The sequence below is a fragment of the Diachasma alloeum genome, unplaced genomic scaffold (assembly GCF_001412515.2).
Source record: "Diachasma alloeum isolate Michigan unplaced genomic scaffold, Dall2.0 Dall_scaffold_00275, whole genome shotgun sequence".
Taxonomy (NCBI): Eukaryota; Metazoa; Arthropoda; class Insecta; order Hymenoptera; family Braconidae; genus Diachasma; species Diachasma alloeum.
Genome location: NW_021680414.1, coordinates 422,308 through 450,129, shown reverse-complemented (window position 1 = coordinate 450,129; position 27,822 = coordinate 422,308). Strand labels below are relative to the sequence as shown.

General features: G+C 39.5%; 1 protein-coding gene across 1 annotated transcript in view; it reads right to left on the bottom strand.

Annotated features, from left to right (window-relative positions):
* Positions 1-2,629: 2,629 nt before the first annotated feature.
* The window catches only part of LOC107037951 (glutamate-gated chloride channel), a 239,727-nt gene continuing 214,534 nt past the window's right edge, over positions 2,630-27,822 (bottom strand). The window contains exons 3-4 of the mRNA XM_015256785.1: positions 19,274-19,386; positions 2,630-2,701 (exon numbers count right to left, since the gene is read on the bottom strand). Coding sequence (XP_015112271.1) covers positions 2,661-2,701; positions 19,274-19,386 — 154 coding nt within the window. The 3' untranslated portion in view covers positions 2,630-2,660. The remainder of the gene's footprint in view (positions 2,702-19,273; positions 19,387-27,822) is intronic.

The window sequence follows — 27,822 nt, the reverse complement described above, 5'->3', positions numbered from 1 at the left end:
GATGACGGATGACGCAATCGAAAGGTCTTCATGTAACTTAGACCTATTTAGATTTTGGAGTGATTCGCTCCAGTGGTTCTTCCAAAATTTCCTGAAGAAAAGTTTGAAAATGGCTAAGATAAATATTTCTCCTGTATAAATGACGTGTTTGGGATTGTCAACATCAGGATATCATTAGAGTCAATCACTCCAGTGTTTTCTCTAGGATTTGCTGAAACTCCAGTGGTTTTTTTAGTGGTTTTGCAAAAATTTCCTGGAGGAAAATTTTAAAATTGCAAAGATAAGGATTTTTCATGTATAAATGATGTGATTTAGATTATTGATAGCAGAATATGATTGGAATGTACCACTCCAGTAATTTTTCTAAAATATCCATGAGGTTATTATGTGGTTATAATAGTATGCTACAATTATTGAGGGGAAATCGTCTGAATAGGACATTGGAGGTAATAAAATGTAGGATGCTGTACGCATTTGAACGTCACATTTGAAGCCCAGATTTTTGCGGAAAATATCCCCGATTTTAAAAAACGCATCCAAGCAAACATGTTCAGATTGAAGAGAGATAGATTCCTCATTTCATCTTTTTTTTCCCGCGCGCCTTCATGCCGTGATATCACCTATCCAACTGGCGTTGGATAATGATTATTTTCTTAATCTCGACACTTCTGTAGCTGTCGATAAACAAGGAAATTCAATTACCAATGAAAATTGACTATGAATCCATGTACTGGGCATATCATGAAATCGAGAGAACGACTAATGACTCATGCAAGAGAGATGGGGAATATCCTTCTATTTTCTTTTCCCCCTCTCTTCCTGTGTTTCGTTTATCCATCACAACACAGTCCTCAACCTAATCATCGGGTGTCTTTGACACATTCAATATTTGATCATTCAGCTGTGAACCGTTTACCTTTCAGGAATGTTTTCATGGTCATCTTTACAATTTTTGTACACAGGAAAGTGATAGAAATTGTCGAGCGAGAGAGAATTGTCTGCTGAAGGCGACAAAAAAATCGTAGAAAATCCTAAAATACGATCGCAGTTTGAGTAACATAAGAAAAATAGTTATTCAATCGAAGCGACAAAGAATTGTTGAATTTCAACAATTGTCTGCTGAAGGCGATAGAAAAGTGTTGAGGATAAACAATTATGTACCAAAGGCGACAAAATATTGTTAGGAAAAAAGTGTCTGCCGGTCAAAACAGAGAATTATTGAGGAAAAGAACTGTCCGCCAAAGGCGACAGAATATTTTGGAACAGAATAATAGTCTGCACTGAGTGATAGAGTTGCTCCTAATTCGAAAACAATACATTACCCATAATTCATAAGAATACATTCTTAGAAAAATTAACAGAGTATTGAGAGTTGAAAAGGATTCTTTTAGTTGTTATGTCCAGAGAAAAATTTTAGCGTCGAAAGGACATGTTTTAATTGTCACATTAAAATCAAAGCTAAAATTATTAGATTTTATCATTATTGGACGACGCAATCTTAATCCTCTTACCTTTTTCTAAAATATAAAGGAAAAGGGTTAGATTTAGGGATAGGGCTTGAGTTGAGACTAATTACTAATCTATGAATTTGGAGGTGTAATGAGAATCAAATTTGAATTTCAATATATTTTGAATAACTATTCGGTTCACAAAAACATAAGCGTGATTTTACAGAAATTTATGTAGTTAAAATTCGTACCCCTGGAATGATCTGAAGGAATCGAATTTGGGTTTACAAATTTTGTTACTCACAATTCGGTCTGTTTTTTATAAATTGATCGATGTGTTTGTAGATCCCTGGGTAAATCCGTAATTTCGTCACCAGTAATTAGTCGTGCTAAAGGCTATTATGGATACTTTCACGGAAACACTTTCTTCTACTCGTTGATATTTTAATAAATTTTAACAGTTGAATTTTAAGAGTTTAAGAGTTTGTTTGAGACTCTCCACAACGCGTCATAATGAACGAATTCCTTATTTGTAAGAAAAGTCACCACTCTCAATTAAAGCAATTTTATTCTCGGATAATTTTAATTGTTCATAACTTACTATTAATTCAGTAATATCCCGCGTAATCGAAGGAAGGATTGCGAAACCGGACCGATTAAATGAACTATTTCCACCAGAATTGTTACTGCTCCGTCGCTGCTTCAAGACTGCTTAATTTTGGTTTTTCTGACATTTTTATATGAATTTTGGGGTCACTTGTCACATGGGCTCCAACGAGTCCAGTTTTAATTGGTGGAAAATTTTTATTGGGGAAGTAGTTCGTTCGGATTTTACTGTTTCGATTCATCGACTTTCAATCGTTCCTCTGTGTGCGAATTTTTAAATTGTGTAATGGGGGCGTGCTGAGTAAGACATTTCATCATGATGCACTCGATTTCAGTGTCTTTGGAATTTTTAGTCGAGTTCAAATGACGATATATCCCACTCAATTATTGAGTTTATTATTTTACATTGTGTCTATATTTTAATTTAATTTTAAATTTTTGCATAAAAATTTTGGATATTACATAGTCAAAATGGGAGGAATAATAATATCGGGAAGTTGTTGGTGCGACCCGTCCGATGGGTCAGGCCCACATGAATACATCTGCTATCAACCCACCCGCAATGGGAGCGAGTGCAGCGAGCGACCAACAGCCCAATCCACTAGTTTATAAATTCTGTCGGAAAATTCGGCAGCTTCTTTTGTGCTCTGTAAATGGAAAAAATCCAATAGAATATAGATGAAACTATGAAAATTCAATAGACAAAAACTAGGAAAAAAAAATGAATGGACGTTTGCGAATGGCCCTGAAACTCCGGGGAGATTTAGATGGTATGTTTAGGGTTTGCTATAAGTTCTCCAAGTTTTGTTGAGAGCAGCTACTGTGTGTCGTGGGCTATTGAAAATAAGTTCTTGAAGAGGCAGGTTTTCTCTTTTGTCAATATTTATTTTTGACTTCACCGAGGCTCTTGCTACTGACGCCTCATAAGCAAGTAGGGCAGCTTCAAGATTTACATTTGATATGAAGCTGAAACTAAATAAACGATAATTTCCGGAGTTCTAGATTGTTATTAATATTGATCTAGAGGCTAAATCACCCGAATGATCTATGTCGCTTCTGAATAAAAGCTTTGTAATCGCTCTCAATAGTCAATTTTTCGAAAATCCAGTACCCAAGTGACTAGAATAATTTTGAAACAACGTTTTTTTATAAGATTATAAGCCTTAAGGTACTTCCTCAGTCAGTTATACCTAGTGAAAATTTCGCAATATAAGAGAGATACGAAATTTAGATCATATATGGTTGAGCAGATTGAAAAACAATTTTCAAAATTTGAAGTATTTTTTCCACGTGACTTTCAGAAATGCCTTGTCAAAAATTATTTTTTTGCTTTTTTTTCGATTCTTGACGATGCATATCTCAAATGTTCGTGTGGAATATGCTCAACAATATATGTGCAATTTTCGTGTCTTTCTTGCATTGTGAAATGTTCACCAGGTATAACTAATTGAGGCCCGGTTGCACCAAGTCCTGATAGCTATTCAAACCCCCAGATAAATTTATCCCTGTATAATTCATATGAGCTGACTGGCTGTTATCTGGCGGTTTAGTTAACAGACGATGGTGCAACTGAGCCTAAGCAAGTACTTTAACACGACTAACTCTATGCACATCTTCAGATGGTTTTTTAAATTTAAAATTCGGAAGATGTAATTTTTTTGCGATAAATTGGACTCTTCCCATGTAGATGTACACAGGCATGATAAAATTGTATTGGAATTCTAAAGGATGTCTATTGGAATTCTATTGAGAAATATTGAGCAAATTTACTAGGTTTTCTATTAAATTACACAATACATTATTGAACATTACAAATTGAGAAGATGAGCTGAAATTTTGTACAGTTTCATTTTCTCATCGACTCATAACGAGACTTTATTTATTCATTCAACCACACTCATCTCACTGCGTTCATCAGAAAAAATTGCAGTTGAAATAAAATGTGAGTAAACTTTATTGAATCGTATTGAATAGGAAACAAAAAAGAAAAGCCAAAGAAAATCATGTGTTCGAACTGGGCTGTCAGAGAAATTTGAGAAAGTTTTTCAACCCCATCCGCTCTCAATTGTAGAAAAGAATCGCTATCAATTTTCAAGAGGGACCGGGGTTAACTCATTTGGCGTGGAATTATTAAATACTTTTAAGAAAAAATATTTTTTTTTCATGTATAACGTGCAAAATTATTCTGAAAATATTTTCAAATCATTCCTCAAATTCTTTTTCAAGTCAAAACACAAAGAATGCCAAAATCAATTCCTTTTTCAACAAATAAATAAATACTATACATAAACCACTATCAAAATCATGCACGCTCATGTCCTAGTAAGTGAAAATTTTACTGAAATGCAGGTTTTCTGATTTGATATGATTGTTACGGGAGACCAGAATGTTTTTTCTCTCGTACTAATTCGTGTGAGAAGAGTACAATCCACTAAAGACCCTCGCGCGTCCAAATATTTCCCGCGTTTCTTCATCACGTCTCTCATCAGTCGATAAACTCATCCGATATATTATCTTCTAAGTTAGGTGCTGAACATACAAACACTGTCGGTAATACTCCCCAGGAAACTGCTTTATCGTCCTGTTTTCCCTGAATACATCGCTTACGTCTATATGAATACAATTTTATTTCATGAGACTTCGAAGGGATAACCAACTAAGAGGGCGCCACCTTCAACAAGTGATATAATTCTTTATTTGAATTCCCCTTGGGGATACAAAGAACTTCCGTTTTCCGCCTTCCTTCTCATATTTGCTTTTAGATATTTTCTATTCTAGTTTATAATTCTACTTTAATTCTAATTTAGTTTTTTATATATATATATTTACAGGCTTATATCTATGACATCTTACATCTATGCAACTGTTTGAGAGTGACTGAGCGAATGCGAGAGAGAAACGTGCGAGTGTGAGGCTGAGTAGAACCCCCGCTTCCGGTCTCCGAACCATCTCTGTATACCATCCAGAGTTCTATCTCTCCCCTATCCCACCCCTTAATCTCCCACCCCTCCCCCGTCACCCTCCCCCCTACATTCACAGCCACCCCTCTTCCCTCACTCATTCATCTATTCTACACAATCATTCCTTCCTTTTCCCAATCATCTATCCATTCTCTCCTCCTCCCTCCTCGTTCAGAATCTCTGTTATCCTCTCCCATACACTTCTTTCCTCTCCCTCTTCTTGTCTACATTCCTCCAGAACATGCACCCAAGTTTCCTCACTTACCCTGCATCTCCTACATCTTTTCCTTTCTTCCTTTTCCCATGATCTCTCCCCTCTCATTCCATCCCCTAATCTGTGCCTCATTAGCCTGTTCCACCTCTCCTCCCTCCATTCCTTCATCAGATATTTCGGAATATCCTCTACTATTACCGCCTTGTACCATCTATTTGACGATAACCTCAATATCCTCCCCCATCTCTCCTTCTTCTGATTTTCCCTCTCGATTTCCTGAATTTTTTCGAATCCTCCCATTGCTTCTCCCGCCTGCTTCTCATTCCCTCCTATTCTATATATCCCTCTTTCTATCTTGAAGTTCCTTCTCTTCATCTCCCATCTTGATACTACGGACCTGTTCCCCCTCCTATCCAACTCCTTTAGGCAGTTCCTGGCAATGCTGCTACCCTCCCCCCTTCTCAATTTCTCTTCAAAATTTCAAGCTCTTTTCGCTGCCCTCGTCCTCAATTTCTCCCTCTTGAGTTCTTCTCTTATGAGGTACCCCGGAGTTCCTCTTCCCAATCCAAACACCCATCTTAAATACCTCTCCTGCAGCCTCTCTACCCCCTCCCTCTCCTTCCACCCCCATATCTCAGCTCCGTATCCCATCACCCACCACACTAAGGTGTCAAACAACCAAACTCGTCTTCTCCAGTCTTTTCTGAATCTCCTTTTTCCAATCCCCCATACCGGACCCATTACCTTTCCGGCCTTTTCTATTCTACTCTTTACCTGCCTCTCCTGTCCCCCATTCTTCTGAAACCAATAACCCAAGTAACAGAACTCCCTCACCTCTTCCATTTCCCTCCCTGCCAGCCGCCACTTCTCACCACCCCTCCCCTTCCTCCCCCCTTTTCTGAATACCATTACCTTCGACCTCTCCGCATTAATTGTCAAATCTTTCCCCTTCATATACTCTCCCATTATTCCCAGCATCAGTCTCAACCCCTTTTCCTCTTCCGCCAACACCACCATATCATCCGCGTATGCCAACGAAAATATCTTCGTTGCCCCTAATACTAGCCCCCCTTTTCCTCTCTTTCGCAGCACTTCCTCCAGATCCGCCAGCAGAATGTTGAAGAGAATAAGACTCAGCGAGCAACTCTGCCTGACTCCCCTAGCCGTCCAGAACTTCTCCGTAACCTCTCCCCCAACCCTCACCTTCCTTGCAGTCTCCTTATAAATTTCCTTAACCCTCTCCGTAAGTCCCTCCGATATTCTCCTCTCCCTCATTACTTCTCACAACAGCTTCCTATTAACCGAATCAAAAGCAGCCTTTAGATCTATAAAACAGGCCACCATCTTCTCTCCCTTCTCCCACAACTGTCTGTTTACCAGATAGTTCAATACGAATATATTGCCTAATGTTCCCATACCTCTCCTGAATCCTGTCTGGTTGTCCGGCACTATTCTCTTCCTTTCAACTTCTTCCTCAAGCCTCCTGGTCAACACCGCTGCATACACTTTATACAATGTTGGCATCAGTGTGACTCCCCTGTAATCCTTCACCTTCCTTCCCTCCCCTTTCTTTATGATCGGAGCCAGAAGGCCGTCCTTCCATTCCTTCGGCCACCCTTCCCCTTTCCAAACTCTATTGCATATCCGCCATGCTAATGTTTTTATTCTCTCTCCCCCCTCCTTCCAAATCTCGTTTTCTATCTCGTCCTCCCCCGCCGCCTTCCCGCTTTTCAGTTTGAGAATCGCATCCTCAACTTCCTTCTGCGACAGCCCCTCTCCCTCTTCCTCCGTTTCTTCCCTTCTTCCCTCCCCAATAACCCTTCCGTCAACTCCTCCCAACAGCCTTATGAAGTGATCTTTGTACCGTTCCAATCCTAATCCCTCGTTTATCTTTTTTCTCTCCTTTCTCTCCCTATTAATCACTTCCCACACTCTCCCCCCTTTATTGCTCTTTCTACTTCCTCTTCAAACTTTGCTTGCTCCTCTTCTTTTTTCTTCCCACACATCCTATTGAACTCCCTCTTCTTCACTCTGTACTCATCCCTATCCGCCTTCCCTCTTCTAGCCCTCCTCAGAGTCCTTCTTACCTCTTTCTTGTTTTCTTTGCATTCCTCATCCCACCAGTCCCCCCATACTTTCTTTTTCTTTTTCATTTCCTTATCTATCCTTTCCTTAATCTCTTTAATTCTCACTTTCACTTCCGCCAGTGTCTCATCCACTTATCCTTCTTTCCATTCCACTCTCTCCAGGTGCTCCCTTAGCTTTTGCTTCTTATCCTTTCCCCAAAAGGAGACTTTGACCGATCTCTTTCCGTTCTTCCTTCCTCTCTCCCTCCCCCCGTCCACTCTTCCCCTATCCTGTTCTTAAGCTTCTCTGACATCTCGTCCCAAAACCACGGTTCTCTATCTATCCATAGCCTATCCCTTGCTACATTCACCCTTCTTTCCTTCCCACTTTCAACTCTTTCTACCTGTAGCAACCACCATTGTCTTTTCCTCTCCCTCCAAGTCAAGTCGTCTTCTAATCTCTCTTTCCGGCCTCTCAGGTTAGCCCTGTACTCTGCCATCCTCTTTTTATCATTTGGGTCCTTAAGCTCTAACATCACCGACTGTCTTCCCTGTCTGTCCTTACCACCTATCTTTCTTATCTCTTTCACGTCCACCTCAATCTCTAACACCCTNCTGATTTTCCTTCACTGCCTTTTCCTCTCTCGGCCCTACGTTCTGTACCCCCCCTACACTCAACTCCTCCAGCTTCTCCTCTAGAGTATCTACTTTTGCAACTTTTCTCTCTATTTCCTCTCATCTTCTATTATTTTCTATATTCTTCCTTTTCCTCTCCCTACCTTCATCAATCGCTCTATTTTCCATTTCACTTAACTTCTCCCATATCTTCTCTCTTTCCTCATCCCATTTCCCTCTCCAATCCTCCCACGCTTCCTTTACTTTCACTATCTCCTCCCTCGTTACCCCTCCATCCTCCTTGAGCTCCTTCAGCGATTGCAGGGTACTGTCGCTAAACTTAACCATAAGCTTTTCTAATCTCCTTACCGGATCATCCTTCTCCTCTTCCTTCCCGTTTCCCTGCATTTTTCTCTTTTTCCCTTCTGTCTCCTCTTCCCCCTCCTCGCTAACACCCTCTGATTGATCACTTCTTTTTTTCTTTTTACCTGCCTCTTTCCCCTCTAAAACTAGATTTCTCCCCTCTATCTCAAAACGCCTGCCACCCGACGGGGATCCAGAGACGCTCCTCCTCCTAATCCTTTCCCTCTGCAACTTCTCCCTCAGCAATTTCTGGCTATCAAAAACACGCCTCTCCTCTTTCTATTTCTCCCCACCACTCCCTCTGTATCAGAAGCCTCTGAAACGTCAGCCGAAACTGATGACAAATACTCCGACTCGTCTCCCCCTACCCCCTCCCCCTCGCTTAGTATCTCTTCTTTCTTTTCCCCCTCTTCTGTTCCCTCTTCCTTATCTACCTTGATGTTTACTATAGATCTGAATAGAAAACTCATTTACCTACCTCACTTTCTCTCCCCTGTTTTACCTACTCTTTCACCTCCCACTTCTAATTCGCCCCGCTATCTTCTCTTGTCGCCCCTTTCTTTTCTTTCCCCTTTTTCCACCTGTCTCTCCCGCCCTTCTCCCTTCCCCTCCGCGCCAAACTATTCTCTAATCACCTAACCCTTTCTTTTACACTCACTCCCTCTCTCTTTACCCCACCCCCTTCTCTGTGTCTATCCTACTACTTTCCCTGCTACTTTCTAACCCTCCTACTCCACTCTCCACTTTTCTAACCCGTTTTCTATCACCCCCGCCGAAACTAACCTCCAAACTCTCACTGTCACTTTCACACCTCAATTCACTCCCACTTCCACTCTAATCCTTTCCACTCCACCATTCATTCGCCACTCTTACCTTTCCCAACCCTCTCCTTACCCTCTTTTTAATACACTCAACTTAAAATAATCAAAAATAACTTAATAACCAAAGCACCCAAAAACTACCAACTTTATCCTCGCAGACCGGAAACGGAGGTCCCACCTTCAACAAGTGGTATTCCGTTATTTCTCACAATTTATTATTCCATTACTGCATACAATATTTTCTTGCTTTTCAACTTTATTAGCGAATGATTTATTTAGTCGTAATGAATATCGTATTATTATTTATTTGAATGTATCCACATTCATTTCATTGGGTCCAGCATTTAGTAAAACTCGGAAGAAGTTTCGGCAAGCCGCAGACTACATACTAATTGTCGACAGATGGCAGCAGGTAAAGGGAAAAAGGGCGCGGACTTTCCATTATTTATCACCATTCTCTGTCGTAAGTCATGGGATGTTATAACCCGTAAAAGTGATGTTGCTAAAATGTAATACTGCAATGTCAACTCGGTCATCAACATCAAGACATTTTCAAAATAGAGAAAAAATAGTTGGAAAAGTCCGAAAACATTCGTACTTTATTGAGATAGTATGTACTTCGATTTCTCTCATATTATAATATATTAGGGCATACCACTGGGGAGAAAAACATATGAATATATATAAAAAATCAATATTTTCAAAATCCGTCAAAATATACACAAATAATTCTTTTTTGTGTATATTTCAACTGGGTGTAACCTAAATTTTAGCTCAATTGGTCAAAAATTGTGGCAGAAAAACGTTTATGTAAATTTTGACCCGTTTTGACCCTTTAAAACTTTCCGAAAATTTTTGAGTGCGATTTTTTCTCACGTTTTTTACACCTACAATACATAATATAAACTTTTATATCGGTCTCTATAATACCCAGAGCCTTTAAAATTTCTCCGCGGTCTCCCCTTAACATCAATTAATTTATATTAATAATTCTACATTGCATGTATCGGCATGTAACACCAATTGAACGATCAAGAACACAATACGTATCGGTGTGAGAATGGTAGGGGTGCAGCCAATGAGCGCGCGTGACATAGATGTGTGTGCTAGTGGCTAAGTGTTAGTGTATCCATGCGCCTGCTCGGCAGACACGTATCAATCATACACTTTGTTCCTTTGACGGGTGCTTTCGGTTTATAAAATTTGAATTCTCTCCAATTTAATGCTGTACCGTTGATTATTCCATGTGTGACTTCATTCTTAATTGAAAATTCTTTGAACAATCCTGTCAAATGGAACAAATTTCATTACGGTTATGTGAAGTTCATCCGTTCTTGTTTGGTAGGATTCTGAACGCGTCATCCCCAATTGCGCCGATCCACGCGTGGTTGCACAGTAGAGACGCACGAAGATCGTTCAATGGGTTAAATCTAAAATTATTCATAACTCATGGAGTCGGCCTTGGACTGCGCTGCAGAACGGAGCTCTGATTTGATTGTGCTTAGTTTGAACGTTTGATATGAATTTCTATCAGAAGAAGAAAGAAAGATGAAATGAACTGAATACTATTGAAGAGAATTGAAAGAGTCTGGTCCGTTTAACAGAAATGTTCTGTGTGTTCTGTATGACTAATTAGTTTACGTAGTGCCTTTTTATTTTTAAATTGAACTAAAAAGTGTTAATAAAAAAAACAAAGAGAGCGAAACTGAAGGGGCCTCTGACTGTCTCCAAGTTGATTCAGTGAAGTATTACACTAACTTTAGTCAATCATATAAAGGCTGTGAAAATATTCAATAATGCGTAAGAGGTCTTATGAAGATGTAGGAAGAAATGGTCCCCCAGATAAAAGATCTACCTCTGTTCATCAGGAGGTTGACTTCCAAGAAGACAATGTTTACACTAGTAATTCCAAGGCTCCTTTTATTGTGCATGTTTGGCACGTCAATCCGGATCGAGCTAGTAATAACTTAGCTAAACTACACATTCAAAAGTTGGGAATTAAATTTAAGAGCTACCTCGAGAATCTCCTCTTTATAAACAAAGAGAAGAACGGTAAAATCTCCCTCACATTCAAAACTTATCAAGATGCTAATTCCTTAATAGCAAATATTTCAATGATTGACATAAACTAGAGAGGTGGTATTCCGATATTTAAATTTCTCCAAATCGGAGTTATTCATGGAGTAGACCCAGATTTAACAGAAAACAAGAGAACAAGAAAATATTCAAGGCTTAACTGAGAACAAAAGAACAAGAGAATATTCAAGGCCTTAGAGTATACAAGTCTGACCTTGGGTCTGATCCAATTACTCCCTTTAAAATCTCTAGAATTTCACGCAGAGGTTCAAGTATACAAAGGGATTCTCACAATCCTCAGAAGTCACAGGATAACAAGGAGAATAATGAAAATAAAATAATTCCACAGCTCCCTTTATAAACACTCACACGGGTAAAGTACTCTTCAGGGAAGAGGAATTACTTGAAGTTGCCACGGTACGGTTTAATAAATGTAATATCAAACCGTTTATTCTGTCAGTTCGTCAATGCTTCAATATTACCGTTGGGGCCATTTCAAGTCCCCTTACGGTAGCTCTAGATTAATGACGTGCTTTAAATGTGAGGAAAAACATTCATCCGAGATTTACACGGGTCCTATGAAGTGTGTTAATTGTGGGGATAAACATGATTCCTTGTTTAAACAATGTCCTAAAAGAGAACAAAAAATGGAAATTCATCGTCTAAAGGCTTACGAGAACTTGTCCTTTAAGGAAGCGAGGAATGTGGTGAAACAACGGTACGACCTTGAATTGAATGGAATAGGAGTTTGAACTATAGATCGAACTTTTCTTTATTTAGTGAAGGACAATTCAACTCTGTATCAATTGGTTCAAGTACCGAAAAATTAAAAGATTTAAACAAAGTGAATTATGTGGGGGCTCAAGATCGCCATTAAAACAGGGACAGGTAGAGAATGATGAGAGTCATGGATCAGAATCGACTGAAATAGAAACAATAATTCGATAAGCGTTGTTTTTATCTGAAGTGGAATTATCAGATAGGATTGGAAAATTGATGGACAAAAAAATTTTTCCAATTGTCTGGGATTTTTCTTAATGCTTTGAAAATACATGTGAAAGAAGGAATTACTTAAAGTTGCTACGGTATGCTTTAATAAATGTAATATCAAACCGTTTATTCTGTCAATTCGTCAATGCTTCAATTGTTACCGCTGAGCTCATTTCAAGTCCCCTTACGGTAGCTCTAGATTAATGACTTGCTTTAAATGTGGGGAAGAACATTCATCCGAGATTTACACGGGTCCTATGAAGTGTGTTAATTGTGGGGATAAACATGATTCCTTGTTTAAACAATGTCCTAAAAGAGAACAAAAAATGGAAATTCATCGTCTAAAGGCTTACGAGAACTTGTCCTTTAAGGAAGCGAGGAATGTGGTGAAACAACGGTACGACCTTGAATTGAATGGAATAGGAGTTTGAACTATAGATCGAACTTTTCTTTATTTAGTGAAGGACAATTCAACTCTGTATCAATTGGTTCAAGTACCGAAAAATTAAAAGATTTAAACAAAGTGAATTATGTGGGGGCTCAAGATCGCCATTAAAACAGGGACAGGTAGAGAATGATGAGAGTCATGGATCAGAATCGACTGAAATAGAAACAATAATTCGATAAGCGTTGTTTTTATCTGAAGTGGAATTATCAGATAGGATTGGAAAATTGATGGACAAAAAAATTTTTCCAATTGTCTGGGATTTTTCTTAATGCTTTGAAAATACATGTGAAAGAAGGAATTACTTAAAGTTGCTACGGTATGCTTTAATAAATGTAATATCAAACCGTTTATTCTGTCAATTCGTCAATGCTTCAATTGTTACCGCTGAGCTCATTTCAAGTCCCCTTACGGTAGCTCTAGATTAATGACTTGCTTTAAATGTGGGGAAGAACATTCATCCGAGATTTACACGGGTCCTATGAAGTGTGTTAATTGTGGGGATAAACATGATTCCTTGTTTAAACAATGTCCTAAAAGAGAACAAGAAATGGAGATTCATCGTCTAAAGGTTTACGAGAACTTGTCCTTTAAGGAAGCGAGGAATGTGGTGAAACAACGGTACGACTTTGAATTGAATGGAATAGGAGTTTGAACTATAGATCGAACTTTTCTTTATTTAGTGAAGGACAATTCCACTCTGTATCAATCGGTTCAAATACCGAAAAATTAAAAGATTTAAACAAAGTGAATTATGTGGGGGCTCAAGGTCGCCATTAAAACAGGGACAGGTACAGAATGATGAGAGTCACGGATCAGAATCGACTGAAACAGAAACAATAATTCGACCAGCGTTGTTTTTATCTGAAGTGGAATTATCAGATAGGATTGGAAAATTGATGGACAAAAAACTTTTCCAATTATCTAGGATTTTTCTTAATGCTTTGAAAATACATATGAAAGAGGATAGCTTGATTCATAAAATGAGGGATTCTGAAAGCCAATTTATTAAAAGACAAAATGAGTAACATTGAAGGAACCTTAAAATTTTGTCAGTGAAATACCCAGAGTGTTTTTTCTAAAGTGGGAGAACTTCAAAATTTAATATCTCTAAATAACTTTGACATAATTTGTATTCAAGATACATGGTCAAAATGTAATCAAATGTTTCGATTAATGAGAGGATATCATGATATCAGAGAGGATAGAACAAGAGACTCACATGGGGGGAGGGGGTTAGGATCTCAATTAGGAATTCTATTGAGTATGTGCAACTTAAAGATCTTAAAATCACAGATAAAATGGAGTGGGTTTGCATAAGAATTGAGCAGGATCGGAATGCATTGTTCGTTATTAATGTATATCGTGCACCTTTATTCTTTATTAATAATGAAGAATGGGCTCGTTTTTTTATGTTGTTCAATCTTTGGGCAGTAGCTGTTTGATCTGTGGTGATTTTAAGGCACAACATCCCAATTGGGGTAGTACCCGTCTAGAAAACGAACTGGCAGAATATAGAAATATATTGAATTTTTTATATAATCTTACGATCCTCAATACAGGTTGTAAAACTCGTAGATTATTTAATAGACCCAAGTTTATTAGTGCTCCACATTTAACGATGTGGTCAGATGATTCGGTTTTAACCATGAAATGGATTACACATGAAGATAGTTTGAGAAGTGACCATTATCCTATTTTTATAGAATGGTCAAATTATTCTCTCTTTTTCAGAACCTCTCTGAGAGAAAAAATATCGGTTAACAAAGTCAAGTAGTCGGGTTTAGAACCCACGTTAAAGATTTTTCGGAAAATTTGATTAGAGATTTAGACGATTTCGGTGCAGAATATAAATATAATGGGTTAATTGAAGCTATTAAAAAGAATTTGCTAGGATCTGGAGCCAAAAGTGGAGTTTTCTAAAATCTCAGGCTGTAGAAAGTCTCCTCCACGTACCATATGGTGGACGCCTAACCGTACTGAGCTTATTGAAGAAAGGAGAGAAGCGGAATTTTTTTTGAAAGATTTGCGTTTACGGCCATTTTTGATAACATTATGGAAATAATAAAAAAAAGTTGAGAAAAAATTGAGAAAAGTAAAAAGGAAGAGTTTCAAAGTTTTGCTCATCATTGTCTCGTCAGAATAGTCAAGATATGTGGAAATCGATAAAAGCTTTTAAATCTCCATTTAATGTTACTCATGAAAATATTAACAATATTTCAAAAGATCAGAGTATTGAAAAAGCTATAGACAAATTGAATAAATTTTCATATTTTCATATTTTCATTTCTGATATTACGCGAACTTCCCAAAGAATGTATAATGACTATACAGAAATATTTAATAATTTTAGTTTTGAGGCTTTCGCGGCCATGATTATTATTATTATCATTGGCTTCCGGATGGATGCCGCGTTGGGTTTCAGCATTGCGCCGACGTTTCGCAAACATTGCAGTCTGCATTTTCAGGGCTATAAGCTCCGATTCTGAGCTTCGACGTGCGGGTGTCGTCCTTATATGCCCTCCCTTAGAGTGGTGGGGGAGGGGAGGGGGTCAGCCAATCAGAGTTTTTTAATTGGTCAGCTGACCAATTAAAAACGGGGAGGACGGTTTTCCAAATGGCGTTCATCTGATATCCTCTATCCCTGTTTAGGTTGTTAGGGTTCTTATGGATCTCCAGACCTTCCCGATATTTCCTTTAGAAATATGCTTGGGAATTAGCGAGCATTCTGGCTTGGTCATACTGAATAGTGTGTCCAGTATCCATCCAGTGTTCAGCCAGGGCAGACTGTTCCAGGTGACCGTATTTGGAGCACCGTTGGTGTTTCTTGATCCGTGTACTGATCTTCCTCCCTCTTTCTCCAATGTACACTTTTCCGCATGAGCAAGGGATTTCATAAACTCCTCGTGTGATAAGGGGTGGTCGTGGGTCCTTTGCACTTGGCAGCATCTGTCCGATCTTCTTCGGAGGTTGAAAGATCGTTCGGATGTTGTGTTTGCCCAGGATCTTGCTTACGCTTTCTGTCGTACCTTTTAGGTAGGGGAGGACGGTCAGTCTTGGCCTTTCCTGGTTCTCCTCAGGTCTAGACTCCTCTTGGGGAGCTGATAGTTTATTCTGTAGTCTATCCTTGATCCTTCGAATTTGTTGGATCTTGTACCCATTGTTGCTAAGGGCAGTTTCGAGATGTTCAATTTCGCTGTCGATGTTGGAGGACTGGGAAATGGTGAGAGCTCTGTACATCAAGGAACTGATCACAGAGTTTTTCTGGGATGGATGGTGGTGGGCAGTAGCTTGAAGATATCCATGTGTATGGGTAGGCATGCGGTAAACCTGGTGACCCAAAGTCCCGTCAGGGTTACGTTCGACAAGGACATCCAGGGAAGGGAGATATCCATTCTCTTCAACTTCTATGGTAAACTTGATGCTTGTGTGTTGGGCATTCAAGTACTCCAGGAAGTGGGTTAGTTCTGTTCTCTCATGTGGCCAGATGACGAAAGTGTCATCCACATACCGAACCCACACAGAGGGTTTTCGCAAAGCTGACTTCAATACTTCCTTGTCGAAGTGTTCCATGAATATATTTGCAATAATAGGTGAAATGGGAGAACCCATCGCGGCACCTGATTTTTGCTCATAGAACTCTCCTTCGAATTGGAAGTATGTAGAAGTCAAACAGTGCTCAACCAGAGGGAGGAGTTGGGAAGGGATGTCCTTGGATTTTTTGATTATTTCCAAGGTTTCAGGGATTGGGACGTTGGTGAATAGAGATTCTACATCAAAGCTCACAAGGATATCCTCCGAAGAGTTTCTGAGAATTCTCAGTTTGTTAACAAAATTCAGAGAGTTTTGGATGTAGGAATCATTTCGACCAGTCAACTTTTGGAGTGGTTTCGTAAGAAACTTTGCCAGTTGGTAAGTTGGCCCACCAATGTTGCTGACGATAGGGCGGAGGGGAAATGACTCTTTATGGATTTTTGGAAGTCCATAGAGTCTGGGGGGGGGAAGGATTCTTTGGGAATGAGGGACTTAGTCAAGTCAGCCGAAAGGCCAGCTTTCTTCAGGAGTTCCGTGGTTTTGCGTTCAATTGTGCGAGTAGGATCTTTCCTGAGTTTGGTATAAACTTTTGAGTCTCCTAGCATCGCACTGAGCTTTCCGGAGTAGTTATCCCATCCATGACCACTGTGGCGTTGCCTTTGTCCGCTGGAAGAATAATAATGTCGTTATTCTCCTTAAGACTACGCAATGCCAGGCGTTCCTCCTTCATGACATTGTCACTAGAGGGAGTAGCCTTGTGGAGGATATTGGACAACTTTCTTCGGATTGCATCACCAGTCTCCTGCGGCAGATGGTAAATTGCCGTTTCGGTTTGACTGATAATTTCCTCAGTAGGAATTTTCTTGGGGGCGACAGCGAAATTGTGTCCCTTCGCGAGTACCGACACCTCTGTTTCACTGAGCTGGTGTTTGCTCAGATTCTTCAGTGTGTGTGTGAGGATTGGGGCTTGGACCTGTGGGATTAATTTTTTGAATTTCCCTTTTTGAGTCTCGGTTGTCATCTCAGCAGTGCGGACTGCTTGTTCGTGTGTAACACGATCAAGAGTCTCCCACAGCTGAGACTCCAACGAACAAGACAGAAAAAGGTGGAGATCCAAAATTTGTCGAGAGAGTTGAGCCAGGTTCTTCTTGGCTGCTGCTATCCTCTCTCGAATAAGTTTAAGCGAAGCCTGGTGAAGGATGATGTTGGCCTGCTTCGAGGGAAAAGGACTCTTCAAACGAAGGAATTTAGGCACTACCTGTTGGTCGCGGCACCTTCTAAAAAAGGTTAAGGAGCACAGTTGGACGTGCAACGACTTCCTAAGTTTGGTGAATAAATTCACCGACCCAAGAATAGCCTCTCCGTGGAGGCGTTTAATCTTAGTTTTGAGGCTTTCGCGGCCATGATTATTATTATTATCATTGGCTTCCGGATGGATGCTGCGTTGGGTTTCAGCATTGCGTCGACGTTTCGCAAACATTACAGTCTGCATTTTCAGGGCTGTAAGCCCTTGTCCTGGTCAGCTGACCAATTAAAAAGCTCTGATTGGCTGACCCCCTTTCCCCCCACCAAGGTACTGATCTTGTAAGCTCCAATTCTAGACGTGCGGGTGTCGTCCTTATATGCCCTCCCTTAGAGTGGCGGGGAGTGGGGGGTTTTTATGGATTTCAACCCCAACAACCTCAACAAGGACAAAGGATATCAAGTGAACCCCATTTGGAAAACCGTCCTCCCGGTTTTTTAATTGACCAGCTAATCAATTAAAACTATACGATTGGCTAACTCCCCCCCTTCCCCTTCCCCCACCATCACAGGGGAAGACATATAAGGACAACCCCCAAACATCGGAGCTCAGAATCGGAGCTCATAGCCCTGAAGATGCAGACTGCAATGTTTGCGAAACGTTGGCGCAATGCTGAAACCAAACGCGGCATCCATCCGGAAGCCAATAATATAATTAATAATGGCCGCGAAAGCCTCAAAACTTAAATTGAGCATTATTATTTCCATTGTTTCTTTCTTGTGGATTTACAAATCAAAAGAATTCTTTATTTTCCACTACGTCTTTAGAGACATTAGCATCGATTTCTTCGGATTGAATTCAATTATGTTCAATGTCTGATAATGATTATATTATATATATTTAACCCCAAATACTGTTGTTAAATGAACAGACCTTCTGTCGTAACTATCATTATTATATTCAGGGAGATTCCTGATTGTACTTCAATTATTTTTATTAATTAGAATCATTGTGCTTCAATGAGTCATTCCATTTAGGAATTGAAATCTTTTATAATTATTACTCCGTGTGAAAGGAAATTTTTTCCTTTATTAGTACTTTGAATTCTTTCAACTCAGAAGTAAATATTACCAAAAATTATTGATTATTGATCAATCGATTCAATTTATTTGTAAAATCTCATTCAAGGTTTGAGTCAAGTCCTCAATGATTAAATTTGTTTATCACTCGGACGTTAAACTCAGAGAACAGATAAGAGGACACATAAGTAATTATTAATATTTTTTTTTGTGTTGTTTTTTTTTATTAATAAAATTTTGATTCAAAAAGAATTCAAAGACATTTGATAATGAATGAAAATAAATATTTGAATGGAATGCATCAATCAATTTGAATTATTAAATACCCATTGTTATCAGAACTTGTAAAATCAGAGGAAAAATTTATTGGATTAAAGTTAAAAATCCACGTTATACAAAAATCTGTCTTTCTTTTATTTATGGATAACCTAAAAGCACTCACCATTCCCAGCTATTATCTTAACGGATAGGCTAAAACAGGTGATTTCAATACTCATATTTCCGGATTTATCGAAGGTAAGTCTGTGAAATCATGACGTAACACGATTAAACAAAATTTACTGATCATATGAGAGATCATCAAAAGACTTCCCCAATTTCTCATGTTAATCGAATGGTGAACTAAAAGATCCGATGAGAAATTTTCAAAAATTCTCGCACAGGTACGGCTCAACGCTCACATCATTTTCGTACATAAGGCAATATATTTTCCGGTTGAGAGTTGAGAAAAAATTCAATCAAATTACTGATACAGCTTAGTGAAAATAGTTGAATTTATTAATAATAATTTTCTCTCTCTAAAGGAATATTTACCTGTTCCGTTTTCTCCGCTTGGTCGAATACGGGCATCGTACTTTTTCTCTCCAAGAATATCGTCCAGAACCTCCTTTTCCTTCGCCCGGTAGTCGACTTTTCCAGGCGAACATCTAGAAGCAAAGACGAGTATTCTTTATGTGATTTCATTTTTTTGACGACCAGATTTACCAATTATTTAATTATTTTATTATATTTATCTTATTTGTCTCGCATCAGTTATAATGGAAACTCATAAAACGTTTCGATAGCGAATTTGGGTGAGGTGACAAACTTAGAATCATATGGGATGAAGCGCTACTGCAAATGACGATGGAGTTCTTACTGTTTTTTTAGGAGACTATAATATTTCAGATAAAAGAAGGGAGGGATAGAATTGTCCTCTTTAAGTTTTCAATATCCCTGAAAGTAACACTGTTATGATTCAGATTTGTTCAAATATGTTATTGTTGAAGATATGTTCATATAGCATTGTCAATGTGACACTTGCCAATGTAGCTGGATTATGCTGACCATGTGCCAAAATATAACCAATCAGTCGATGTTTTATCAACTTCCCGACCCGAAGGGACAAAGTGATTGTAACGAACTTTGTGAACTTTTGAACAATTGCACCGATTCAAAGAATTTTTTTTTTAATTGATGCGGGTTAATCTGGCTTAGACTTGATTAGGTTATGAAGACAATCGTCGCAGCGGTTCGTTAGTTATTCGCATAAAACTTAAAAACTGAAAAAATAAAAAAAAGTGTGCTTTCTTTGAAAATTCGACAATTTTACCGAGAATAATGATAGGTTCTATTTTTTTAGTACGGTAGATGCATCTACATGTAATTCGATTTCATTGGGATTCTGAGGAAAATCGTCTCAGCCGTTTTGTTGTTATCCGGATGGAAAATTCAAAATTTACGTTTTTTCTTTCTAATAAACACAAAAAGGGGAATTGGTTGGGAATTTATTGATTTGACCCGTAATGAGTCCCACCTAATTCAATCCGGCCACGATGGGAGCGAGCGAAACGAGCCACTAATGAACCAGTTGAATTTCAACCCACCCGCAACAACCCAGTCGATTTGTTTAAGAGACCGTTTGGGCATGCACAGACCACACCTGAATGAGACGCGTACAAAAGTCGTAAACTCTTTCTAATCAGTCAGATAACACAATTATTATGATCAAGTAATGAGCTCGCAATTAAATGCCGATAAACCATTGTTGAGATTGATCTCTTTAGGTCTAGAACATACTGTAATTGTAAATACTCCCCACGCTGGGTACAACAAAATACTGGTAGACTGAGAGATACTATCAATTGCGACAAAGAGTAAGTTTTGCCTATCTCTCGCCCTCTGAATTTCAATATTGTCACATTCAACTGTCATTGAAATACGGACTAGCAGCGGATGGTTGAAATGACTCGCGATGAAAAATTTCAGTCCCTTTGTGGTCTGCAACACTCGCGCGTGAGTCTCTCAGAGAGTATGGCTCCGCGCCATTAGCCATACTTTTGAAGCACTCCGAGAGGACAGTCCAAGACTATCGAGACGCTGCCACCGAGGGTCTCTGGGCGAGAGACTCCCCGTTTCTTACGCATCTCAATAGTTAATGAGTCAGTTCTAATACCCCTAGATTTTTTAAATTATCGTATATTTCCCGACAGCTTCGTTGCGTACCAATCAGGGGGATGAGTTTTGTAGGATAAAACTCACGAGCTGGAAACGCAAGGGATTTTTCTGTAAAATTTATCCCGGTCGCTGATACGCAGGGAAACTTGAGGGAAATATCCGTTGAATTTTGAAGACCAAGGGTGATTCGAAGGAGAATTCTTATCTCCTGGGTGCGACCAATCACAGCACAGTGATCGAGGTCACGTAGCACCTTAAACATTACGGATGTAAAAGTATCACCTGAGCTCGAATACTGCGCTCTGATTGGGCGAACTGAGGAAAAAAGAAATTCTCATTGATAAGTCTTCCAATTTCATTATTAGAAAATGATTAAATATATCAATGCAGTTGATGCGTCAATTCAACGATAATGAAAAACAAAAGTAACTACCTCCCTACGGGTCGGGAAGTTAAAAAAAATCAGTTCGCCATTCTCCGGATGTTCCCACTCTCGATCCGCCGTGGTCCCTTTCGGGCACTCATCCTTTGACTGGTTCAACTCGCTAGGGATTAGCTTCCATGTTCGCACGTTATCCCGATATCTTTCAAGTTTTTTGTTCCTTTTTAAATATGTCTATTAGCATAATAGCCAAATACAAGAGTAATTGTGGGTTTTACATTTCTGCACTAAACAAAATATTCCCTATCAGAATCATTCCATACAAAAAAGTCATTCAACGACGTGCTTTGATGCAACGAAGTGATTTGCGATGATCCCTACCAGTATGACTGATTGTGTTATAATTCCTATTTATTAGTTTATACCATAATCCATATGGTTGTTTTCTTGGGTTTTGAGTGAAAAGTTTAAAAAATCACTCGTTTTTTTATCTTGCGCTTGATGGCACCTTATGTTCCCGGCATGAAAAATTTGAGTCTTTTCGGAGTCTGCAAAACTCGCGTCTGCGTTTATGAGAAAGTATTCCTGAACTCCACTAGCCATACTTTTGAGAAACTGCGTGAGAGACGCGGCAAGACTGTGGAGGGACTGGTTCCTCTGCGGAGAACTGTGGAGCGTTCCTCGGCGAGAGACTCCTTCAATTTCATCGTTGGAAAATAAGTGAATACATTGATGTAGTTAATATAAAGTTTAATTCATGAATTCAACAATTATGAACAAAAAAATTGATTCAGCGGTTCTCCAGTTCCTTCCCGGTCGGTCCGCCATTTTCCCTTTCGGTTACCCCTTCTTTTACTAACCCAACTCGCTACCGCTTAGCTTTAGTGATGGCAGGTTAACCCGGTATCTTCTGAGCTGTGCAGCTGCTTAATGGCAGCTCGTATATGTTCTCGCTTGATATGCGCAATTAATGAGAGGGAGGAGATAGGAGAGAATTGACCAAGGTGAACAGTGGCGTAATATAGGATAACGGAGAGGGGGGCATGATAAGAGAAACTGGAATGAAAGGTATAATGGCGCAAAATGAGATACTGGAGTGGAGTGGACCAATTAGACAGCAGGGTAAAATGGGAAAGCAGGTTAGTTAGAGTGTGGCAACATGGGATAGCGGGGCAAAATGGAATAAGGTTAAATGAAACCCTAAAGTAAACCGGAACGGTAAGTTACTCCATCAGTGGAGTAACGTGGGATAATAGGGTGAATTGGAGTAAAGGGGTGAATCCGATGGCGAATTAATTCAATTGTTTTACTTTTTTAATTTCCCGGGATAAAAATTTTGGGTACATTGGATCTCTCCAAGACTGTGAGAGACTAAAATCAGCCTGCCTGGAACTCCCGTAACCGTGTCTCGTGTCTCGTGTCTCGGAGAGTCTTTGGTGGAAGACTTCAGCCTATCTAAGTCTTCGCCAATACGGTAGAGACTGGAGTCTCTCATTGAAAGATAGGGATTTAGAATTTTCGGGGCTGATAATCAGGATGTCGTTAAAATGAGTTATTGATTCATTCATTATTAATTAAAAAGATACTGGAGCAAGTATAATACAGTACAGGGGATGACTGGGGGGGGGAGCAGTAATGAATTGGACAACGGAGCAAGATGGGATAATCTGGTGATCGGGTGAGGGGCGAATTATATCGTGGGGTAAAATGGAATGAGTGGTGAACTAAGTGACATGCTAATTAGCTAGTGGGGTAAACCTGGGAGGTGAGTTAGACTAGACCAACCTGGACGATGGGCGAATTTGAGCCGGGGGAAGGGGGTGAAATAGGACAACAAAGTAAATTGGACGGCGCACTAACCTGGCTATGGGGTAAAATGGATCCGCTTTAAACCCTTATTCTGTCTAAGACCAGTATTTCATTGTCAATTCACCCTATCCTATTTTGCCTTGTTGTCCTATTTCGCCCGCCGCCCAATTTTGTTGATCGTCCAATTTGTCAGGCTATTCCATTTTACCCACCGTCCCACTTTATCCCACAATCTGAGCAGTGAATAGTATTCTCAAAATTTTTACTCCGAAATTCAATTTCACACCCCACCATCTAATTTCATCCAATCATTCAATTTAGCGAACCATAAATATAAAAATTGAAAAAGTAAATGAAAGAAGTAAAAAAAGTAAAAAAAATTAAATTAATTCACTACCAGATTCATTCCATACTCCCATTCACTTCGGTATCCCACTATACCATTGTAAGGGATTCTGGGGAAATCCCTTCGCTCGCCGCGGGATCAACGGAAAAACTACCGGAAAAACGGTAAGTACGCAGAGAAAATGACCCAGTCGATCCAATAGTTTCGAATCAATTCATTTTTGTTAATAATTGGAGATTTCGAGTGTTTTTGGATTCATTACAATTTCAGTTTTGCGTTCTAATGCCTTTTTTTCTTATCTGTTTTTGCGTTATTGGGAATTTTGTTTTGCGTTCTGACACCTCTTTCGTATTTTGGATTCGTTTTGTCTTTTCTTTTGCGTTTCACACTTTCTGTTTTGTTAACTGCATGGGGAAAAATTAACTATATAGGGCCGATAGAATTTTCGTGACTTAGGCCGAGATATTACCGAGCTGCACGATCATTTTTGAGGATTCTTCCCTTCGTTTCGAATTTTTGGGGATTGTGTAGGAGTAGTTGGAATACTACCACTCAATTAGTGGATTTTTGGGGTTTGGGAAGGGTTAGTTTTGGGTTAGGTGGAAGGTCACGCGATCAATCCCGACCGTTGCTCTCGCGTGAATCGCCAAGGTCGTTTGAGTTCGATTTTTCTAATTGTTTTCATTTTTTTGTAATTAAGTTTTGTGCGTTTCTTTCGTAATTTATTTCCCTAGCCCCATGATCCCGAGAATACCACTCCGGAGAGGAGATTATAGTTAAATAGAAATTTTTCTTGAGTTAAGGATGTTCTACACCCTTTCTGCCAAAATTCACGTTTTTTTAATTTTTCTGGCAAACTTATGATGGAATTGACGTGAAAAAATATAACGTTTTTGCGTTTTGTCATTATTTAATGACTGACGAAATTTTAAGGTGGTGCAAACATTTTCCTGCGTTTTCTCTAAACTTTTAAAAAGAATCACAAAACTGTAGAAAAAACGCATGAAAATTATCGCACCACTACGCAACTTCGTGAGCCATTAAAGGATGACAAACCACAAAATCGTTATATTTTTTCACGTCACTCCCATCGATAATTTGCCAGAAAAATGAAAACAACGTCAATGTTGGCTAAAAGGGTGTCGAACATCCTTAATAACCCACTCTGACATCCATTTCAATCGTTGTAGTAATTAATTTTTGTTTAGAGTTCTTTAAATTTGAATTTCGTTAGGTAGAAATCCCGGTTAACGACCGTTATGTAATCGTTGCGCAATCCAGGCGCACGTGGCGCTCTGTCCACGTCCCTCTCCGTGCGCCGAGCCGCCATTGAACAGCAGTATCGATTCTCGCAGCGTCAGAGTGACCACGTGTTAATTTGGACTTATTGTGCCGTTCGTGAATCGATTATTACTAACGAATTGGGAGTTATTATTAGTGTAAGACAATAGTGGGTGAGTTAGGAACATTTTGAGCGACGTGAGTAACATATTGGGCGAGATTGAGGAGTTTTGACTGCGGCGTAGGCGAGTGGGAAAATGCATGGTATTCGCTGGTGAGTTTCGCATATGTTTGGTGTTGCAATTCGCATGTCTCGGCTTAATGTCGCGTTCTTTTCTCATCTCAGGGTTTTTGGATCATAATTTATTGATTTTGAGGTCCTGCTCTGTGTGGTAGAGTTTAAATAATGCCCAATAATTGCAGTAATCGCCTGTCAGGTTTTGCGAGTTTTGACGCCGCGAGAGATTTCGCGTCTGTCTCTCTCTCTTTCGACGGTGGATTTCGTGCTTCTCTCTCGCACCCATAAGGATAGTTTTATGTCGTTTAAGTGAGTGAATATTTCGGGAGTTTTGTGTTGGGATTTTTGGATAAAAGCCGTGTAGTTTCCGACTTCCTTAGGCACTTCTGCGCTAGACGCCTTCCCGAACACTTCGAGCTCTTTACCTTTCGGTCCTGCCAGTTATTCTGGCTTGATTAATTAGACGTTTTATTTATTTAAGAACTTTCTGGGATTTTCGCGTTCGTTCGATTTTCTCGGGATGTAGTTCTATTTTCATTTAGCTCCGGTCGTTTCAATGTTGCGTTCATCGCCTCGGGATGAACTATCCCTGAAAATACGGAATAATTAAGATTTTCGTGTGCTGACGGCCTGTTAGAATTTATTGACGATTTTTTCCATGCGTTCATCGCCTTCGTTAGAGACATTTTCATGCGGTTTTCGCTTCAAGGTCGCGCCTCCGTAGATTCTATGCACCGCGTCCGTCGTTTTAGCTACGACGTGTTCGTTTTATGCTCTCGAGCCCGCGCGTTTCCAAGAATTATGTTGTGCTAGGATTTTTCTTGTAACTTGCGTTTGCTGCGCCTTAGAAATTTTGGGTTTTCTTTGAAATTCCTAATGCGTTACGTTCCATCATCCGGGATTATTTTTAAAATTCGGAATGATAAGTAATTTTTCTTCGTTATTGCTAAATTAGCCAACTCTCGTCGATACTGAATTCGATATTCTTTTTTCTCATTTTTTTTTCATTTTTGGAATTACTTATCTTATTTTGGATCTATTATGTTTTTTTTTGGGTCTCTCTGCGTACATCGCGTGATATTAATTACGGTGTGATATTATTGTGATATTATGGAATTATTATTATTATTTTCGATGGATATATATATTTTTTTGGTCTCTCTCCCTCACTCTCGGAGCGGACTATGGGTTTTTTGAGACGATTATTACTTTTTTTTCTTTTTATTTGATTGCTGATATCTATTTTTTTTGTTTTGTGAGAACTGAACGTAACCTCTTTTGTTGAATTTTAGAGACAATATAGACCCGTATATTTCAGCATTAAATTTTGGCCTTGCGTTTCTTTTTTTTAGGATAAGAGCCCAGTGACCCGTTCTTCACCTGAACCTACCCCTCTCTCCACAACCGACCCCCTGAGCAGTGCAAGCACCGTGTGACCTTTCCCTTAGCCACCTTAGGTTTAAATTTTTTGTGTCTTTGAATCTTTGGTTTTGTTGTATTTTTCCGCTTCGACCTAATCTCGGTTTGTTGTTTCCGTCGAAACAAAGAACAACTGGCGCCCACGATCATCGAGTTTCAGTTTTCTGACTTTACCAAGGTAAAAGGGCGAGATAACGTTCATTTTTATCCCCAGTCAAAATTGACCACGTTACACCCTACTGTGAGAGTAATTATTGTTCAGGTTCACTTCAGGGTTTTATTTAACCGCTATCCCATTTGGCCCGTCTATCCCATTTTGCCCCGCTCTAACTAGCCTGCTTTCTCACTTTACCCCGTTGTCGCCTTGGTCCACTCCACCCGAGTATCCCATTTTGCCCCATTGTCTCTTTCATTCCAATTTCTCTTATCATGCCCCCCTCTCCGTTATCCCATAGTACCCCACTGTTCACCATTCCTATCATATCAAGCGGGAAAAAATACATCCTGCCACAAGCAGCTGCACAGCGCAGAAGATACCGGGGTAATCTGCGATCACTGAAGCTAAGCAGCAGTAAATTGGGTTAGTAAAAGGATGGGTGACCGAAAGGGAACACAGCGGACCGACCGGGAGGGTACATCTAGAGAACCGCTGAACAGATTTTTTTTTTTTTTTCATAATTGTTTAATGCATGAATTAACTACATTAATATATTCAATTATTGTTAAACAATAAAATTGGAGGAGTTATCAGTGATTAANGAGGGATGATTGGCATGAACGTCAATTCCCATTTGAATTCGATGGAACCTGGCGTATCTACCGAGTCACGTAAAGCTTCGAACGTTGACCATGAGAGTATGGCGCTGAGGGGACCTTCATTGCAGNTATATATATATATATATATATATATATATATATATATATATATATATATATATATATATATATATATATATATATATATATATATGTAAGGCACGCGGAGTCTCTCGCCGAGAGCCACTCGGTAGCAGTCTCTCCACAGTCTTGCCGCGTCTCTCACGCAGAGTCTCAAAAGTATGGCCATTGGCGCTGAGCTATACTCTCTCATAGACGCAGACGCAAGTCCTCCAGACCCCAAAAAGACTCAAATTTTTCATACCGGGTTACTTTTTCAATTTTTTCATTTATGGTTTGGTAAATTGAACGATGAAATGAAATTAGATGGTGGGGTGTAAAATTGAATTTCGGAGTGNGCAAAGTTAGTAGCGCGCAGGCGTGAGATTTTGGGTCCAATCATAATTGATAGTAATGGTCGTATTGCGGGGGCCAATGAAATTAATTGCCGCACAATTGATGATCGCGTCGACACCTGACATAGTCGAGCGATCACTTCTGTTCTGGTGGTGACGGCGTGCACGTGTTTCGCACGCCTGTCGAAATTTTTTGTGTCCGACGCCATTTCAGAAGCC